Consider the following 20424-nt stretch of genomic DNA (forward strand, 5'->3'; position numbering starts at 1 on the left):
TTCTTCGTTCTCTCAGTCTCTCACATCCCGCAACTGCTGCTCGTAAAACAAGGTTAATTTACTTAACTATCGATATTATCAGCAACGAATATAATAAAATGCAGCGGCGATAGTAAAGTGCTAACGACTCGAGTTTAAACATCGTTGAAAATTTCACGTATGTAGTTAGCATTTTTCGTTAAAAAACATACATGATTCTGATGTCCTGCTGTGGCAAATTTAACGATATGTATGTATTTGCACATTCTTGCATTGCATAGTTTTTCAAGATCAAAGAAAATAGGGGAATGGGGTCCAGCCACTCATTTTAAGGAAAATAGATCATGTATCATACATATTGGTTAGAACTTTGGTGTTTTGCTCTTGGAATGAGAACAGTCATTTTTTCGCTTTTGACGTTGACTTATACTTTTTTTGAGTACATATAAATTATTTTATCCTCAAATATGATTGTTACTGCTCCTATTGTTGTCAATATAAGCATATTTTACAGATGTCAAAGTGTGATTATTATATTGTTCACAATTGTATAAATTCTCTCAAATTCAACATCTCTGTCAATTAAAATTTCATTTTCATTAATTTGGCTTATTGGGTTTTTAATTTTACATTACAGAACAAGGCATCCAATCAAAACTGTAGAGCTGTCGTCACAAAAAAATAACCGTGAGGAGAAAGCCTAAATTTTGTGCATGGACCGTCCAATTTTTTCTGCTGCCGCCTCATCTTGATACTTTGTCTCACTTGCGGACTCAAAGGGGGTGAAAAATGATCAACTGGTCAGATTACGGGAAGGACATCCTTCTGCTCACGATTGACACGGTTGTGGTCGCTTGTGCCTGGAAGTGGTACCACAACAGCAGCAGAGCCTCAGATGCTTTAGATCTTAAAGTGAGAATTTTATTTTCTAATTTAATAATTTTGTTTTGATTTGGATATGGTGGTGCTTGGGGCCAAGGAGCCCTGCCAATCCACAGTAAATTTAACTTAGGAGCTAGGACAAAAAATCCTTTGATATTTTGGAAAGCAAAATGTAATGAGCGAATTTCAGGAAGCATCTTTGCCATTGATACTTTAAGGAATAATTCGGTTCTTTTCAGCGTCCACTGATTGTGGATCACCATGGGTTGGAAAACTGGCTCGAAAGTGCCGAGTCTGCGAGAAAGTGGGCCGTGGTGCAAGGCTATGTGGAGCCAATCGGGCCGGTGATACAAAGTTTCAATGACAAATCGGTCAGAGGCGTCATCCAAAGACTCAAAGTGAAGGAGTACGTCACGTCGCGCAGCACCGCTGGCTTCTGGTGACGCATGGTCAAAATTCACGTGGCGTGCGTTTGCAATTCAATTTGGCCTTTGCAGGCAAGACGGCGAAAAATTGATCGCGGATACTTCCAATGTGGTGCCTTTCGGAGTGCGCATCGGCAGGAGTCTGGTCGAGATGGAGGAGCCCACCCAAGCGGCGGTCCTCGGGCTCAGGACGGTGGCCTCCAAGTTCAGTCAAAAGGCTTCAGGCGTGCTGGACCAGATTTGGAGCTTCATCGTCGGCACCAGGCACCGTGGAATTAGGAACACTGAGGAGATGCTCCTCGTTGGCGCTAGGGTATCTGCGTGTGGACCAATCACTAAAGGTACAAACTTTATTTCCTTATTTAGTGTGTTCGATTCAGGGGTGGATGTTTATGATTTGAAGCCCATATATGAGATTCAAGAACATGTGACCCTTGTCTTTACCAAATTAAAAAAAAACTAACTGACCATGAGCAAATATATTATGTAGATGAATTTTAAACTTGAATATTCTCAAAATTATAAAATTATTCATGCCATTCATCTCATGACTTGTCACGGTTGATCGCAATGAGTAAGGGCAGCCCTTCCAGCAAAAATGTGATGTGGTTGATAAAAAGACCATTTTTAGGATAGTCTAAATATAAAAAAGGCCCAATAAACTGGGAACTAGATTAAAAAACAAGAAAAGTTTTAAATAATCCAAGTCTTTCATTCACCAAAAAGTTGAAATTGTTTTTTTATTAATTATATTTTGTTTTTCACGCATTTTCCCAAACTCTCCTCAATTTATAAAATATCAAAAAATTTTCCTGCTTTAATGGCTGGCGGCTGACCATATGACTCAAAATGAGTTGGCTGGCCGAGACCTCTCCTGAAAATCAGTAGAAAATTATTGCAAATAACTTCAGTCAATCAAGTGCGTTTTAAATTAAAATGTTGGTTTTTGGCAAGCCCTGATAAGAATCAGATTTGCTGAAACGGTGTCTCCGCTGCTCAAGATTCAAATTTTTTTTTCTCTTCGCTTCTTGGTCGTGCGAGTGATTTGAGTATGTAGTGGTAAATTTTTCTTCTATTTTAGTTAGGAGCTGAAAGCTGGTTATTATTACTACAGATGCTTAATTTATCCTAAATGTGATTTGATAATTTTTTATTTATAAAAATTTAATGAGTTGCTTTGGAGAGTAAACGGGTTTGAATTGCAAAATCAACTGACACTGGGTCTGAAGACCAAGATACCCATGGACAACCCTTGAAAATCTAGCGTCACCACAAAGTGCTAGACTTTAAACTCATATTTTCTATTTGCGTAAATTTTTAAACTAACAAACAACAAATTATGTAATGCCATAGTTGGACATGCAGAATCAAAATTATCAGAAGAAACTACTGGCCACTTTCAAGTTGAATTCTAGTTCTAGTAGATTATATCCTTTGTATTTATGCTGTGATTCGTTCTTACAGACAAGACTTTGAGTCCTGTCAATGGCGCTTCAATGCATCCTTACATCCTGTCTGAGCTCACTGTGTCAGAGCTGAGGAAAAAAATGAGGTCTGACAAACGCATGTCACTGCTGCTCCTCACGGTCGCCAGCATCACAGGAGTTTTGATTATTGGCTACAGCCTTCGCAAAGCGATTGAAAATTACAGAGCAAAGGTGAATCATGAAACCTCTATTTTTAGCTTGCTAAAATCTTCCAGAGGATGCTTAATTTGTTTAAAGGATCGAGGTATTTTAAATAACCTTGAAGCTCAAAAAACAAATTGAACAGCAGCTAGATGTTTGTAAAAAGCTTCCAAATTAATCTGCATTCCTGTCTACAACTTGCCATTGAAAATATTTTTAAGTTCTGCCAAAAATTTGGGGTGTTATTGATAGTTAGTCATAATTGATTGATTTCCAGGCTGATGAAGATGAGCGTCGCAGGAGACGTTTCCACGCTCGGCGTCAAGACCAGGCCACCGAGACTAAAGAATCGCAGTCAGAACAGTCGCCGTGCATTATCTGTGATAACCCGCGAGAGGTTATTCTGCTGCCGTGCGGCCACATCTGCCTCTGCTTTGACTGCAGCCGAAATATAAAAAATATTTGCCCAATTTGCCGAACTCACGTGGAGACAATCAACGAGTACTTCATCTCGTAACTAGAGTGTTCCTGCTAGCACGAACAAGGAACACCTCGGTCACCTAAACTCTCTCAAATTCAATCAAAGTCCTATTATTTTAGCACCCGAAAATTGTTTCTTTTTATATTAATTGTTTCTTCGATAGTTTGTGAAATTTGATAAGGTCCATGTTGAGCATTTTAAACAAAATGGTCCTGAAGAGTGCTGACTCTGGCCTAACCAGAATATGACTACACAGTATTTTTGATACTGTGCACCAGCAAATTCTTGGAAGTTCAATGTTGATAGTGCAAAGGCTGTATGAAAAATTATTATTGTTAATTTAACATTTCAAATTTTAAGTATTAGGAGTTGTTCATTTCAAAGTGTAAGGTACATTGCAAAAAGAAACGCATTTGTTTGCAACAATTTCTTGTTTTATTTTATTTAACAAAAAGCCAAGAAAAGTGTTGAATACACCCACTGAAAAAAGGGGTGGAGTCTGAGGGAGTCAGACCGGCCGTTTCCTAAGCAGGCCCCTGGTGGGCGACAGGGCTCGGGGTGGGAGCTGTGTCGGCGTCAGCTGCTTCGACAGTGAGGGACTCACGGCCGCGCGTCCGCCTGTATACAAAGTGCGAGCGCGGAAATGAGTCGGTCGTTGGGCGGGAAATAAGTTAAGAGATGAGATTGGCGGCGTCGGGGCGTGATTAGGAAACAGCGGGTGCGAGCCCACGGTCGGTTTATGTTGACATTTTCAGAAGCAAATATCCGTCTAATAAAAAGCTTTTTTATCATAAGCTACTCAATATGTCTATCCTAAAGTTCATATAAATTAGACTACAATCACGATTGGCTCATCTTTTTGACGACAGAAATATTTTTCTTCCGCTTTTTACCGTTTTTTTTTACATGTTTCTTTCAGGGGAGAGGGCAGTTGTTTATATAAAGAGATGGCACCGCTTATAAAATAAGTTTGAGGGTAGTTCATTTTTCTTCGTCAAAATCCGCGAAACGAAAGTTGTGTTTCTTCATTATTTGAATCAACAAGTCTTTGAATTGCCACTTGCATGTCTGGTTTCTTTACTGCTATGTTTATGAAGAGCGTGAGTGAGTGTGTGTCTGGGGAGAGTTCGCGATTCGAGCATCGGTTGAGATTATCAGTGTGGTTTTGTTCATCATTCAATCAAAAATATGCGCGAGCGTGGATTTTTCCTGTTTGTCTGGATGAGAGATGCGTACGTGTGTGTAACAATAATAAATTAATAATCAAGAGACTTACAAACATTTCATAGAAAAAGACAGAGATGCTGGATGATATACATTTCGCCTCGGTTTTCAATTGTTTAAATTCTCTTTCTCGCTATATAAAGTACTTTTCTTATTAGCAAAGTGTGTGTGTGTGTGTGTGTGTCTGTGAATTTTCTTGCGCGAGTGTGTATTAAAAATTCTTTTCTTCGTACGTACGAGGTTCGACGGGGAGGAGGTATGTACATCTTGAGTGTGTCTGTTTTATAATTAATTCATCATTAATTTAACAATAATTAATTACTCTTTGGCCAAAAACTGGCGACCCCCGCCATCGCGCGTCACGAGTAGTTCGTTTTCAGCCGTTTAAAATGTCAAAAATATGCGCTTTTCCGTCGACAAAAGTAGTGTGTATTATTAGTAGTGTTTAGCTCGCGGCCACGGCGGGCGGGGGTGGCGAATTTTTCCAGTTTCTGCGCGCTGCTTCTGGGGTACAAAATTTGTTTGTGTTTTTTACAAGTATAGTATTTTTCTGTTTTTTGACGACGAAACTTAATCGAGACACTTTGAACAGTGCGTTGAGTGGGACACAAAACATTTTATTTCGGCAAACAATCATTCTATTTTGTTCTCTTGCATTGTCTGAGGGGATTTTTTAATTAATTAATTTTATATACTTTTCCAGCTATTTGTTGCGGTATGATGAGATAGATATACGATTCTCTCCGGATATTATTCTTTTTTATTTCACCTGTTTTCTTCAGTAAACCACAGATTGGAACCGTCGTGTTTGTTAAAATTTAGGTAGCGTATTTATCACGGCAAACAAACACCTCGTGTGGGATTGTTCCGTGGCTTTTCTTTGAGGGGGTGGGTGTATGAATACATTTTGAGTCAAAAATTTTGCTTCTTTCGACAACGTACCACAGAGATAATAATTTTATCGAGATAACGTACCTGCTGTCTGGTATAAGATATAATCATGGTCGCATTTAGGGCCATTGTTCAAACTGCCGGCGGCTTAATTAATTTAATAATTAATAATCTGCAAGTCTGTGGCGATATCTGCTCTGCGTTTCGACCGTGATGATTTTAATATAATAAACATATTCAATTTCCGTCACAACAATTATATGCGTTTCAATGATATAATCATCACATTTCACTGCTTCTGCGGTGGATTTTCCCTTGGTTTAATTAGTGTATTTTCGCTACGTGACTCGATGAGATGCTGCTTTCGTCCGAAAAACTGCTAATTTGCGAGCTGTGGATTGTGTGATTTTCAATCGTCGTCTCGAGATTTCGATACTAAGTAGTCATATGCGTATTTACAGTTGTGTGGGCGAGAGTAAGTGAGTGTGTCGTGAGTGAGTTTAACAATAGTAGTTAGAAGAGAGTGTACAGAATTAATTGCTTTTCTCGCAGCTTGCTCGCTCGTCTGGGGGTGAGCAAGTTTCAGTTTCCGAGTGACACAAGAGAGTTAGTGGTTGGTCGAATTTCGAATCCGCGAAAGAATTGAGAAGGAAATTTCAGTTTCCGTGCGAATTAATGCGAAAGGAAAAACTCGAGCCTGGCTCAGTCAGTGCGCGGCGACTTGGATTTCTGTCTCGTCTGTTTGTCTGTCTGTATGTGCGCCTCTGGAGAGGGCTGCGTATAGAAAAAGTGGCTGTGTCGCTGCTGCTTAGTGTGGTTGCTTTAGTCCTCGCCTTCATGGGCGCACCGGCCGAATCGCGCGCGCCGGTTGAGGGAGGCCACTTTTCAAGTGCGGCGCGCCAGCCCGGTGCTCGGCACGGCGAGGAGGATTCATTCGCTATCGTATCAATATATTATGTAATTAATATTCTTTTCTACATCATCAGAGTAACCCTCGAGTAGAACTTGAAGCTCAGTTTGCTTGGTATAAATGGGGGCGAATGAGTGAGTTTAAGTGTGTCCTTCGGCTGGCAGGAGTCGTGAGGTCAGTGTATGTGTGTGAGTGTGGCGTGCGGGAGAGCGCGCGGGCTCTTTCCGCGGGGTCGAACGCGACTGTTCCAATTACTAGGCAACTTTTATAGGCTCGCGATCCAGTTTCACGCGCGCTCCCGCGAGGAAAAGAATCGTCGACAAAACAAACCCATGTAAAATGCAGCAAACAAAGCAAACAAACAAATCAACTTTCTTCACCTACGCTTTAATCGATAAAACTCAACAAAATCAACAGCTGATGAGGGTTGTATGAACTGTGGAGTTGTTCAAGTCTTCGAGTGAAACGGTCCCTAAACACTGTGAGTGTTCTTGTCTCTTTCATGTTCAAAGCATTTCCTCAACCAATTCGACAATTTTTGCTCTGTATACAAAACAAATACTCTTTATGATCGATCACCACAATGCACTTGTATAGAATAACATATCCGATTCAACAATTTTCTGATGCAGCATCGCGCAATATGTTTCCTGATATTTCCGGTGTCACGTTCGTATTGTGTGTCAATCGACATCCTCTATGTAATTGTATAATTAAGACATTGTTACTTAATTAGACGCTATGCCTCAACTTTCGCCATTTATGAACTGTCTGCTATTTTGTTTAAGTGTTTGCGGTTTTTGGTGGGAGTGGCGGTGATTCTTTGGGAAACACACAGTGGAGGTTGCTAGATTTGAGTTTTCCTTTTTTTTGCAAGTGCTTTTTGCAGCTTTTTACTTAAGGGTGGGAAACAATGGAAAAGAAGAGGACAACGGAAGGCCCTGTTTTTCATATCACCAGGTGCGTTTGCATGTTGTCGAAAAAGTCTGAATGCATTCCCGTCGAGAAAAATAAAAACTGTCGATTTTCGTCTCAAATTCTTTTTCTTCTCTCAGCTTGGATGTAAACGATTAATTAACAACTACTTCTTTCCATTCAATCAGGCAATAAATTAATTAATCACCACGCAACTTAGACATATTAATCCTTACAGCTTAGTTACCGATCAGCTTCAGAAGGTTTTAGTATACGTTTTATTGCACATAGGGGATCGTCTAAAATAAATATTTATATGTATATTTCCACTGCATTACATGAAACGCTATGCAGAGTAGTCGTCACTCATATACAGTAATCACAAGAATTGCATTCTGCTCTGTCTACGCGATAATAATTATTTTTTTCCTCTCTCAAAGCCGACGGTCCGAATTGATTAATTTGATTGATTGGCTGTGGAAATGTGTCCTTCCATCATCCTCCCTCTCGTGAAACTAATGAGACAGGCGGTTGGTTCCCTATTACGAACAGCCTTGCCACCGGCCCTGAGATACCAAGGCGGGCCAGCCTACGGAATGAATTAAGACCCTCGGACCTTGTTCAAAAGCGTCCGCGTTGGACCGGCGGCCGGGCCGCGAGAGAAGGGAAGGAATACGTTCATCTACGGCTTGATAAATCAATCATTTCGCTTGCAGTGTGTGTGAGTGAGTTGGTGAGTGTATGCGTGTGTTTGCTCTATTATTTTAACCTTTAAGAAGTAGTGTGTGTGTGTGTGTGTGTGTGTGTAGTTATAGTAGTAGTGTGTATCTGTTTGCTTGATTTCAATATCTTTTTTCGCATCAATATATAATTTAGCGTGTAATAAATAGCAGTAATCCCCCTCGATTCATAATTTAACATGTACACCTTTACAATAATGTAAAAAGTCACTCACAGCACTTAAAAAAGACATATCTTTAACCTATGTTTGCTCCGATTAAAAGTTGGTCGGTCAATCAATCGGTCGGGGACACTTCTTCCTACTTGGGACGGCACACTCGGCGTCCGTCCACTGAAAATCACACACACACAGTGCAGGCTGCGCGTCCGTGTCGAACTAAGCGGGGGGCCAGCGTTAATGGCTGACCACGGGGCTCTGCTGCACGCACACGCCCATCATGGGACTGTCCTCGCGGTCGCCGCTGGACGAGTCCTGCCTCACGGGCGCCGCCGCAGCCGACACGCTGGCCGCCGCCTCGCTGAGCGAGTTCTGGCTGCCGAAGGGTGGCTGCATCAGGTGCACGCCCGGATGGTGCACCTTCAGGTGGAAGGCGGCTGACTCGAGCTCCACCGGCAGCGACGACGTGAGGTAGGCCTGCGGGGGCGGTCGTCCCGGCGGGCCGCCACCACCCCCGGGGCCGCCTCCGCCTCTGCCCACGTGGTGCACGTGGTGCGTCGGCTGCACGCCGGGGTAGCAGTTGAGCCACGGCGACTCGAAGTCCATGCTGCCACCGCCACCGGTCGGCGCCGCCACCTGCGGCGCTGCCGACACGTACCGCAGCGGTGACTTGCAGCCCCCGAAGTCGTTGGCCGCCTGCCCGGCGGCTGTCTGCGTCGAATTGTGCACGAAGCTGGAGGCGGCCGGGTGCGCCGGCACAAAGTTCCCCAAGCTGTGGTGGCTGTGGTCCGGCCGCTGCGCGCCGCTCCGCTGCATCTTATTCACCAGGCTCAGAGCTGCAAAGGCAAAAGCGGCCGTTAGTATGCCTGTCAACGTGTGTTTCGCCTCCCTGAGGGGCGCTTGTCTGATTTGCTTTAATGGTGGTGGCTTTGAATGGGTGGGCACGACCGCTCGGCCTTGGAAAGATCACCTCAGTTCAAATTAATTTACAAATTGTTTACAACTATTTTCAACAGGAACCTAACAAATATCTTCTCTCAAAATTACTTAATATACGTTAGTAACTGTTTAAAGCAGTAGAAGGAAATACTTGAGAACCGAGGTTTGTATTTTATTAAAAATATCTAACTATTGATTAATCTGTCTGAAATAAAGCGATTTTTCCATCGGCCTAGCGTCTTGAAAGAACAGAAAACAAATAAATCTGGTTGCAAATTCAGGCGTAGAGATCAGAATGCTGTAAAACTGAACAAAGGTTAGACAGACAAAACCAGAAGCACATTGTATAGAAATAAAAACAAAAAAGTAATAAGAAACGAAATGATAATCTTGGAAAGGAAAACCAGGCTGCAAAAATAATGGTTGATCGAATCGAAATGATAGGGCGAAAGAAAATTTTCAATCTGCAATGCAGTGCTTAATCTAAATACACTGAGTGTGGAGACACAATAGATTCTACTTCCGATTCAGATGTCTGGATCTATTCAAAGCAACTGCAGTGACAGTCTGGTCAAATTGAAGTACAAGGGAGTGCCAATAAGAATGTTCTAACATGCAAGACAATTTGGAATTTTGCAACTAAACAGATACGGAAGGACAATGATAAAAGGAGATCATCTTATGGCAGTTTTTTGAGCAGGAGTTCAACTTAAGGGGATTTAAAAATCGTACTGAACTAACTAGATTTTCACGACATCGGCGTTCAGTCCCGGTTGAAATCCTGCTCAATTTGCACCAAAATGTACAGCACAGAAGAACGAGAGGCTGCGTGTGTGGGTGTCATACTGCGTCTACTTGGACTGGTCTAACAAGGGTATGTACAATTGTTTGCAACAGTCATCAGCGGGCGTTTGTTCGATCGAGCCGACTTCGAGCAGGGTGAGAAAGAGAAAGAACGTATATAAAATATGTCTGTAGAGTGAATAGAATATATATATCTGGGTATAATGAACACATCCAGTTTGATGTACACATTGCAAGAGAGCTGGTAGCCAAGATGTATGTGAATCAATGAGGATGAATGAATAACTGGTCGAGCAGGTGATGATAAGGGTTGATAACGAACGGGGGTTTGAGTCGGACGCATCACATGCATGACTGGGGAGGCCACAAATACTGTACGAGACGCCGCCACCAACATCGACACTCTGAACCTCTGATGGAGACAACATTTGAAAGGGAAATGCAATTGAGCTTTGGAAATAGTGAATTCATCTTTCCTAAAACAATGCTTTTATTTGATCGATGAAAATAGCGAAATATAATTCTAAGCCTTTGGATCCCATCGAAATCGGGAATGAAAGCAGAAAATTACGATAGAAGCAGATAGTATTGCCTGAAAAAAGATCCTCGTGATTTTACTAAAATCCAATACTTTTTAGACTTACAATAGAAACAAATAGAACTTACATTGACTTCTAATTTCGTTAGTTTTACATGTCTACTTTGAATAGAGTGGCAATGGTGGCAGCTGCAGCGCCTATGGAGTGAGTGGTTCGAATCAATCAATTGAAAGGTCCTGATGCTGACTTACTAGGAGGAGGGCACACCTGGGCTGGCCTCTGCCCGAGAGCCAGCAGTTAGCGTTAGTCATCGGGTCACAAACTGGGCGGGCAATACATCTGCTGCGAGATGGGACAATTTGTTAGTCAGTACTGAAGAGTAGTCAGGGCGCAGTTTTAATTGCTTTTACAGAGAAGGACAATAACTTATTGGTTAGTTTCTCACTGGCGTGGCTAACATAATATGTAGTCGTGAATCGGAGCTAATGAATTTTGAGAGGAGATGAGTCATTGAGAAATATATTAAAAAATGATGAGCTTTATTTACACTAAAAGGGTTCAGAGTGCTTGGTCTGTGCTCAGTGATTTTAATCAGCTCATCACACAAAAAAATTGCCACATAGGAACGGCTTGCAACAGACCAAACCTCCATTTTCATCCCAGCCATCACCTTAAGGCCTAAAAGGTTCCCTGCGCTGTCGCGATTTTCAAACAGAGGGCATTAAAAGTGGGAGGGAGGGCCTGCTTCTCACCTTGGCCACCAGACGACGAGGGCTGCGGCAGGGGTGGCTCGAGCGCCGGACTGGCGCTGTGACTCGTGTTGGTTGCCTCGTCGGCTGTGCGTTTGAAGAAGTTGTGCTGCAGCGCGTAGAACGGCGTGACCCGCGTCTTCGGGTCGTAGTCGAGCATGCGCAGCACAAGGTCACGAAACTTAAGGTAATCACTGACTGAGTGTCCGGGCTCGCCGGCCCGTCGGCCGCCGGGTCCTCCAGCTTCTACACCCACTATATCACTGAGACGTCTTGAGCCTGGGTTGCGATATCGCTTGCCGTCCTTGGGCTTCTTCAGCACATAAGAACCGTCGGGTAACTTGTCAAAGTATTTGCGCGCCTTGTGTGCTTGGTCGAGGATGTGCCTCGGTGGCATGCCTAGCACCTCTACTATTTTATTCATTTGGTCCACCTGAAAAAACAATTAGCTCATCACGATTTGTCATCTTACACGAATTTAAATAAATCAGTATGCTCTTGTAAATGCAAATTTAGCACTTCAGCGCTGAAGTGATATCCAATGCAACGCACTATTTTTTAAAAAATATATTTGGTTTTTGGATGGAGTGGTTTTAACGTGTTCAATTTGGTTTCAGAGAAATGATTTGCGTTCTTGGCAGTAACGACAGCTCTAAATATTTGCATTGACTTTGACTCTACTGACTGTTATGTAAATAAGAATACAACTCACCTCATTAGCTCCACTAAAAAGTGGTTCACCTGTATGCATCTCTACTAGAATGCAACCCAAACTCCACATATCTATCGCTAAGTCGTAAGGTATACCAAGAAGAACTTCTGGTGACCGGTAAAACCTGGACTGGATATACTGGTATATCTGCAAAAACAAGAACATTATTACCACAAAGTAACGTTGAATTAATATTTGTTACATCCTTAGCCAGTACTCATATGGCATTAAAAATCCATAGAAGAAATACAGTTTATGGTTAAGTTTTTCAAATATATTATTGTAACTATCAAATTTTTACGTTCCCTATCAGAAGGTGATTTTGTGAACATATTTATGGCCACCAAGTAAGCTTTCCATGCTTAAAGACGCCAAATGACATAGATAACGAATCAAAATGCACAACTTACCCTTTGCCCAAGTTGACACGAGCTGCCAAAGTCTACTATCTTGATTGCTGATCGCTTGGGGTTACAAAGGAGAATGTTTTCAGGCTTGAGGTCGCAGTGGATGATGCTGAGCTTAGGGGTCGAGAGGAAGAGGAGCGCCGTGCACAACTGCTGCGCGAACTTGCGCGTCAGGTTGAGCGACACCCCTCGGAAGTTGGTGTTCCTCAAGAGGTCATACAGGTTGTACGAGAGGAGCTCAAACACTAGGCATAAATGATTCCGCCACATGAAGTGCCGCTTTAATTTCACTGAAAGAGCAAAAGAGTGCAACGTTAGAATCGCTTATGAAGTTGCTGAAATAAGGGATGAAAATAAAATTGAAAGATGGAATTAAAGATATTCTGTTATGTTGCGCGTGTAATTTGTGTACCTATGTAAAACTTGTTATCGGCATCTGCGTCGTTCATCATTTCTAACAATTTAACTTCTATCTGTGCTTGATTCAAGAAAGGCTTCTTGTTCTTGATGATTTTGATGGCCACGTGGCACTGCTCATCGTGGTCGAAAGCCTTGACGACCTGCGGGCATACACATGAAAAGGTCAGCACACTTCTTGCGATTCCTGTTTTTGAGGCAAGTTCCATTATTTTCATATCACCTTTCGTACCAAAAAAGGAATTAAAACAATTTTCAAACATTTATCCTTCAACAATTTTTTTAGTCCAGAATGAATCACAGGTAATGCTTTTTCAAAAGCAACGGAGACGTCACTCACCTGACCAAACGAGCCCTTGCCGATGAGCGAGTCAATCTCGTATCTGTCGAGGAACTTTTCGCCCGTCTTGATGATATAGTCGTGGTTGTCGTCGTCGTAGCCGTCATTGTACAACTTGCGTTCTTTCTTGTGGGACGAATCCTCGCCCTGCGTCTGCTGCGCCCGTCGCTTCTTCTTGGCGTAGTACACCTGCAAAAAAGGCACGCGTGAGTGAGCGAGCGCGCAAACTTCTCACAGCATCGGAAAGAAATTATGCTGGCAAAAAATGACGCACAATAACGAAACAAGCAAGAGGCGACGCTCGTTGCCTTTTACGACTTTCCTTCTTTCTTTCGAGCTCGAGAGCCAGCTGCTTTTTGCCGCACTCTCTTCTTAACAAGAAGGAGCAAACTAAGTAAAGTTTCGACGCAATTAGAGCTGGAATTTTTCTATTACAACGCGTTCCATTTTTTCCCATGTGGGCGTGTAACGAGTTCAAATTCTGGGGCAGTACAGTACATATTCTTTAGAGGCAATAGTAAATTTTCTTTTAGTTATTTCTGTCAGGTACTGAAGGGTCGACCCAGCTCATTAATTATCCATATTATCACCGACTATCTCAAGAGGAACACTGTAGAATGTTAGTAACGATTGGTGTCATTTTAATCATTCGTTGCAAAAGAAATATTGCAGTTATAGTTACCATATTTATATTTTTCATCAAATGAAAATAATTGCTCTACTCAAATTGGTAACGAGGAGCACGTGCGTTGCGTGTATGCGTTGTTGCACGTAGACATATAAAAAGTAATTGCGGTGCATATATTCGTCTTTTTCCTTGGCTGCCCTGTTATTTTAATGACCAGATAGGAAAAACCTGCACATAAATATGTTGGCAAGGCAGAACCCGATACACCCGAAGCAATTTGTGCGGCGAAGAAGAAGTCGGTCTCCAGTCGGCACGCATACAATAATTTTGGTCGTGATTCTTGGCGCAATATTCCGGGTTCGCTCTCCATTCATCGACTGACAAAAGTTTGATCTGCGGTCGCGTCGCTCGTTCGCTGGCTTGGGCAATATTTGCCAAGCCAAGTTTCCGCTGTCACTCAGCGGCTCAATAAATCCGCCCAAAAATCCGCCCCCTCGAGTCATATGTGTGTGTGTGTGTGTGTGTGTGTGTGTGTGTGTGTGTGTGTGTATGCGAGCGGGGGCCGCAGTGCGCGAACAAAGCCCGGTGGGGCGGCGGGCGTGTGTTTGCCCGGCCTCAAAGTTGCGTGATTCGGTCCGTGTTGATTTATTCGGCCGGCACGAGCCGAGCAACAAAAGAGGAGCAGGCGGGCAGGCATCCCCAGCAGCAGCATCATCATCTTTCTGCCAGCAGTTTTGTAGGCCTTTAAAGGGTTGAGAATTCGAGTTTTGCGTGCCGATCGATAATGTATGCCGTCGACAGGCAGCCAGTTGCCGTGGACCGTCGCTAGAGACCAGCACGGCGCCGCCTAAAGAGCACATCCGACCCCGAATCCGACCTACAGACCGACCGAGAATGCGGTTCTTGCGGCGCCCTTTAATTATTAGCACCGGCAAGATGGGCGGAATTGATTTTTATTTGCCGACAGACGGAAGCAAAAATTGGCAACACCAGCAGAGCAGCAGCAGAGGCAGCACGCCCATCAGGCGAACGCGCACACCCGGCCTGCATTCGCCCACGGCCGGTGTGAACTCGAACATATTATTCGGCGAATACGCCCACGCGCCACGTTCGGACCGGCCGACAATGCCAAAGCGTGGTCGCGGTTGGGCGGCAGGCTGTTGGCCCGATTTGCCGACAGTGGGTGGATGAGCGGGTGGCAGCCATGAACTCGCAAAAACATCCCCTTTAAGCGCGCCCGCGGGGAATTTCAGCTCGAAAAACAGGCTGCAAAAATGCGCGACTCTTTTCCGTCACGACGGGCAGAGATTGATTCGCGACCTAACGCACAAAATTTAAATTAAGAACGGTAATTTTAAATAAAGTTATCAATGTCAAGAGGAATTAATTAAAATATATAATATCTATGTCAAGATGTAAAGCCAAAAAATATGCATTAATAACATAGAATGCCTCTCATTATTTCGTATCATATATCACATTATTTGAAAATTTATATCCTTAGCATGATCACACCAATTCGTACCTTCGCTATCTAATCACATTCATTTTGTGACACCAGAAGAAAAATTTCAAAATTCAAAAATCGAAGACTATCAACATTTAAGGTGGTAAAATTATTATTTTCAATATAAGATTGGTTTGCGATGGGTTAGAAGTGCATCATTAATCCATAATACTGTATATAAGGATCATAGAAGAGGTTTACAGTACATTATTCAAAGATACTCGAGTTCTCGTGCATACAGGCACGGAGACAAATTTGAATCAACAACTCACACATCAATTTAATTATAATAGTGTGTATAGCTGCGGGTAGACCTGTGGCTAGTAGCCAATTGAGCAAAAAACGCATACACCAATTAAACCCTATTTGCCAAATGAATTCCAGAGCGCAAGTAGCAATTGCAGCACGCGTCGCAAATACCGAGTGAATCAGTAGATCGCTATGGAAAGCGCGGGTGGAGCGGTCGTCGTTGTCGAAAATACACTCCAGCGGCCAGCGATCTCTTTGGCACGGGGTCGGCCCGTGTTTCTGGTGCGCTGCTGCACTACTCGGACGGCGACAATAATGTCAGACGCACGGGACAGAAGGAGTCAAGGTGTCGGTTCGATTTAATTCGAGGGAGGCCTCGTCGAGTCGGCCCACGAGCGGTTTATTTCGGCTGCTGATAGGCCGGCTGCTTTTTCTGTCGCTCACACGACGGCAGCTGAGCTCGCGAGAAAAAGAAGCATTCAAAAGCTATTCATAGCCGCAGACGGTCTGTTTCGCTGCTGACCTTTTCATCAATAACTACACACACACGCGCGGCCGGTTCACTCGGCTCCTTCAATCGGCCCCGCCGCCTCGCTTTAATGGACCCTTATTGCTGCCGCACTGCCAAAATTCGCCCCCGACCACGGCGTTTCAGCGGCTTTGTTGCTGGGTGAATGTCGGCCAGGAGTGCCTGTCGTAATGCCAAAAGTGCTCTTTCGCAGAGTATTTGTGGAAAGAAGCGCAAACAGGAGAGGAATCAAAGCGTCTAATTAGCGGATGGAGTGGCTTTCCAGAACAAAATTGTGACTGTTTAGCAAATTACAACTATTAAAATTGAATTTTCAACGCAATATTTTCCTAATTCCTAATAAAAAAAATCAGCGAAACGTTGGTCTCAATTCGATTTAGGTGCCAAAAATTAAGCTGATAAAATGATGACTTCACGAACGGAATCAATGCTGGCAGTCGGAACAAAATTGGCTCCTGTGCTAAAGTTTGCCCAGGTGCCTTCGTCAATTTTGCGCGCGCGGCGACGGAATGAATCGTCTCCTGATTGATACAGAGTTCGCCTGCTCAGCAGAACGCCGTGATATTTACAAATGCGTCCGTGCGTTCCAGTGAAACTGAATTATAAGCCCATCAGTTTTTTCTCTCCACCGCCACCGCCGGCGATTTGACCTTTCGATTGGATCTTGTTAAAAGATCCGCCAACATTACTTCCAGCCATTGTTTGCACATGAACGCGTGCGCGCGCATATCGAAAGCATCAAATCGAGGAAAGTGGTGAATTTCAAAAGCGACCAACGGCGTGGGATGACACTGTTCAGTCTAGATGCGGTCGTTTGTGTTTGATTCGGACAAGAGGGAAATGCCGCCTAAATACCAAAGTGCGGTGATATTTGGACAAAGCGCGCGTGGGTGCCAGCCACCGCCATGCTTCAGATTAATTAACATTGATGCTGTGAGCTGTGACTAATTAATTAAATGATAGAGCGCAAACGTTCACATCACACAAGAAAATTGTGATCTATACCATTCCAAATGTTGTTTCACATTCATCTCTTTCTTCCACTTTACCGGATTTGTAACACATAACCAGAACCGTTTTGCCAGAGCATTCTGGAGGCTTTAACACGCCAAAATTGGGACGAATAGTGACTAGCGGCAACTCGATGTGTGGTTCATTGATTCGATTTCACCAGCAAAATAAAGTTAGCAATTTTTCTGTATCTTTTTCTAGTCATTTTTTATTAATAAAATATTATTAGAACACCAAACAATGAAAAAATTCGCCTTTACAAAACATCGAAAACGTTGATGCCATGTAAAATAGGCAGTTTTAGGAATTTTGACTTAATATTTTAGGGTTTGACAGTGGTCCACAAGGGCAAGCCTCCACCAAATTTCATTAAGATCTGAATACCTATGCCAACGAGCGTTCGCATTTATTTATATCATGCCGATGATAATAAGATTTTTACTGAAAAGAGACGGTGCTTTAAATACCTAGGCAAAATTAAGGTTTTAACTCTATCTTTATTGATAGGTACTATGCTCTGGTGTTTGCATTATATTAATTTCATTGAGATATTATTGGGGAGACGAATGGATGAGCTTTAATGATATCTGGACCTTGACTTTAGTGATACATTACAAACGGCTCAAGAGTGATTCGGATAAGTTGTAGGTCGATTTTTCGCTGATTTGTTAACGAGCACATTTGTGCCTGGAACGTTTGCACGCACGTTGTTAAACCTGGCCTGTGAAACAGCCAATAACTCCTTCGCCATAACCGTCAAGACCCTACTTAAAAGGCGGTGGGTGAGAAGGTGCGTGAAAAGGCAATTCGAAAAGCAGGATTACATAATTTGTCAGGCGGACTGCATAGCCACCGGCGGAAACGAGCTGCGCGCATCTTGAGGAAACGGCACTAGCAACAAGTCACGGTAAACTTTGCATGGTGGTGCTTATGCGCGGGTGTTAACTTTTAAGGTTCGTTTCAAGCTGCCGTTTTCCTCAAATCTGCGTGAGCAATACCGTGGGTGAAAATTTCTATAACCTTATATACCAAATATTTACCAGCTTCAAAGATAATTTGCAAATAGAGAATACATTGCTTGTGATCCTGCATTAATCTGGCTCAAATTGGCAGCCCTTAATATGATGCCGCCTAAATGCAGTCGCCTGACGAATATGTTTTTGACCCTTTGAAACCAATAAAACCACCTGAAAACAAACACGCGCTAACAAGTTGTTCGAGGTCGTGGGCTGGCAGGCGAGCGAGTGCACACCGCAGCCTCTTTTTTCGCTCGTTTTTCCTAGTGAGCGAGCAAGCGACCAACCAACCCGGCAGCTAAATGACGCTGACGACAGTTCAAATGATGATAAGGGCGCTCAACTTTGCACGCATTTTCGCCACTTTTCCCATCCAAGTAGCAGCAACCAACCAGCCATCCAGCTGTATTAAAAGTTTGGGTTTTAAAGTGTTTTATAAGTTGCACGCTTTTAAAACTTCTCGCCTATTTTTCACTCGCAATCTGACCTAATAAAACTTTTATCATCTAGACTAGCTCTGACTCTTTTTCTCTCCATCACGCACATAGACACTCGAGACTCCCGCTAGACGCCACTCACGCATCCTTATCACTGATCTCTAGTGAGCGGCTGTTGGCCTTTTTTAGCTGGTAATATTGACGAGCTACAAAAACTTGCGATAAATTTCCTGCTTTTTTAACAAGGGGTGGTCAATTTTCATCACAAGTTTCCTCATCGCCAACACAACAAGAACGTTAAATTGGTCGAAATTCATTTTTTTAAAGGTGAAATTACCTAAATTATAGCTGGTATAGCTCGAAGTGTTCTGCCGAGATGTAAACATGATATTCGTGAAATAAATTACTTTAGTTGACTATGCATTGTGATTCATACTTCAAGAACGTGGTTTGCGTAAAAATAGCATTTGCAAGCATAATTTTAATTGGTATTGAAGGAACGCGAACGTCGACATCAATCAGTCACATCAGTGATAATCAATGATCTAAGTAACTGAAATTTCATTTGACAAAACGGTCTGAACAAGAATTCGGTGTCGCCAGCACAGCTCTGGATTTGGAAAGAAAAGCAATATGGGCGAATCAATGGACGTGTTCTGATCCGCAAACCACAGGAACAAATAGTTTCCCCATCGCAACACTAAACCCTGAGCTTGGCGAATGACATTTTGACACTTTTCCCTGGCGCCGGTGGCTCCTCGCTCCAACCCAAGGCAGGCGTGACAGATTCCCTCTGTTGTTCGCGTGCGATCTAATGTTGGAGAAAAACGAACCCTTTTCGATTCCAACACGATGGCGGATCGAGGAGACCATCTGAATAGGGGCCATTGCAAACATTGTGTGGAAAAGTTTTCAAAACGTTATTTGATTTTGTGGGCGGGCAACAGAAAAGGAATTTGGGGGTAATTTCATTTGACGATACCTTCAGGCTCTTTGGAGATGCTTCGAATTCAATAAGAATAAGTTGATTTCTTAAAAAACAAGTCAGCACCAATAAAATTTAAAATAAGTGCACCAAGAACCAACATGTGAAAAAAGGGAATCTTAATAACTGGGACGCGATTTTTCCAGGCTTTCAAAGCTCAAGACAAAACTAACTTCGCGCAGACTCTTCAGGTCTCAGGCCCGCGTCTCTTTGAGGCGGTCTTGGACGGCTGGATGGATTGGACGGATCGAAAGCAGCGTGTGCTGTGTGTATATATGTACGCGAATTCCGCGCGACCGCGTGCGGTTGGCAGTCAGTCAGTCATCGGCATGCGGCGGCGGATCGAATTCCAGGCGCAATAACGCGCGGTGGCGAGGCCGCGGGCGCAGCAAGAGGAGAAAAAGAAAAAAAAGAAAAGATATCGGGCTTGGCTTGTTGGCTCCCAGAGCAGCCAGGCAGGAATCCATGATCCACGCGGGACGGCGGCGGCATAAAAGGCAGCGCCGCGCCGTTAGCAGGCTCGCTCGCTAAACTTGGGTGCAGCGCACGTGACGTCACTGGCGAGCGTCACGTGGGCCGTCTCCTCGACCGTGGGTGCAGCAGCTCTTTCGCAGACATGTCTACTCTTTTTCGCGGCCGGCCACCCCGATGATAATTTAATTACGCCGCCGGTTCCGCGCGCTCGCCTCACCTAATCGCCTGATGCCACACGCATGCATGCCTCGCGGCAAAATATTGTTCCTAGCCTGACATAGTATTTGGTACGGTTGTCAGAGTTTTAAAAAGTCTAGTTTTTCATTATTCTCACGCCTCAAATGAGCATAATACAATAGTTATAATATCTCGCAGCTGCATTTTCGTGTTTCATATTTATACAAATTATTCAGCACAAAAAGAATAAAAGAACGAAATGCAAACATTT

At 43.4% G+C, this 20424-nt stretch overlaps 2 protein-coding genes across 3 annotated transcripts in view; one reads left to right on the forward strand and one right to left on the reverse strand.

Moving 5' to 3' along the window:
- The first annotated feature begins 6 nt into the window (after positions 1 to 6).
- LOC135943183 (mitochondrial E3 ubiquitin protein ligase 1-like) lies at positions 7 to 4194 on the forward strand. 2 transcript variants are annotated; one of them, XM_065489630.1, is made up of 6 exons: positions 7 to 52; positions 617 to 891; positions 1101 to 1300; positions 1359 to 1627; positions 2751 to 2944; positions 3192 to 4194. In XM_065489630.1, exons 2-6 carry the CDS (start codon positions 769 to 771, stop codon positions 3429 to 3431), a joined length of 1026 nt encoding a protein of 341 aa, XP_065345702.1. In that variant the 5' UTR covers positions 7 to 52; positions 617 to 768; the 3' UTR covers positions 3432 to 4194. The 2 variants fall into 2 exon arrangements, with proteins under 2 accessions (XP_065345702.1, XP_065345701.1); XM_065489629.1 differs by having other exon boundaries at positions 20 to 157.
- A 2592-nt stretch (positions 4195 to 6786) lies between these two features.
- The window catches only part of mnb (minibrain), a 46759-nt gene continuing 33121 nt past the window's right edge, over positions 6787 to 20424 (reverse strand). The window contains exons 3-8 of the mRNA XM_065489628.1: positions 13141 to 13329; positions 12796 to 12943; positions 12387 to 12673; positions 11977 to 12123; positions 11268 to 11697; positions 6787 to 9069 (exon numbers count right to left, since the gene is read on the reverse strand). Of these exons, the coding sequence (XP_065345700.1) occupies positions 8471 to 9069; positions 11268 to 11697; positions 11977 to 12123; positions 12387 to 12673; positions 12796 to 12943; positions 13141 to 13329 (1800 nt within the window). The 3' untranslated portion in view covers positions 6787 to 8470. The remainder of the gene's footprint in view (positions 9070 to 11267; positions 11698 to 11976; positions 12124 to 12386; positions 12674 to 12795; positions 12944 to 13140; positions 13330 to 20424) is intronic.

The sequence above is a fragment of the Cloeon dipterum genome, chromosome 4 (genome assembly GCF_949628265.1).
Source record: "Cloeon dipterum chromosome 4, ieCloDipt1.1, whole genome shotgun sequence".
NCBI lineage: Eukaryota > Metazoa > Arthropoda > Insecta > Ephemeroptera > Baetidae > Cloeon > Cloeon dipterum.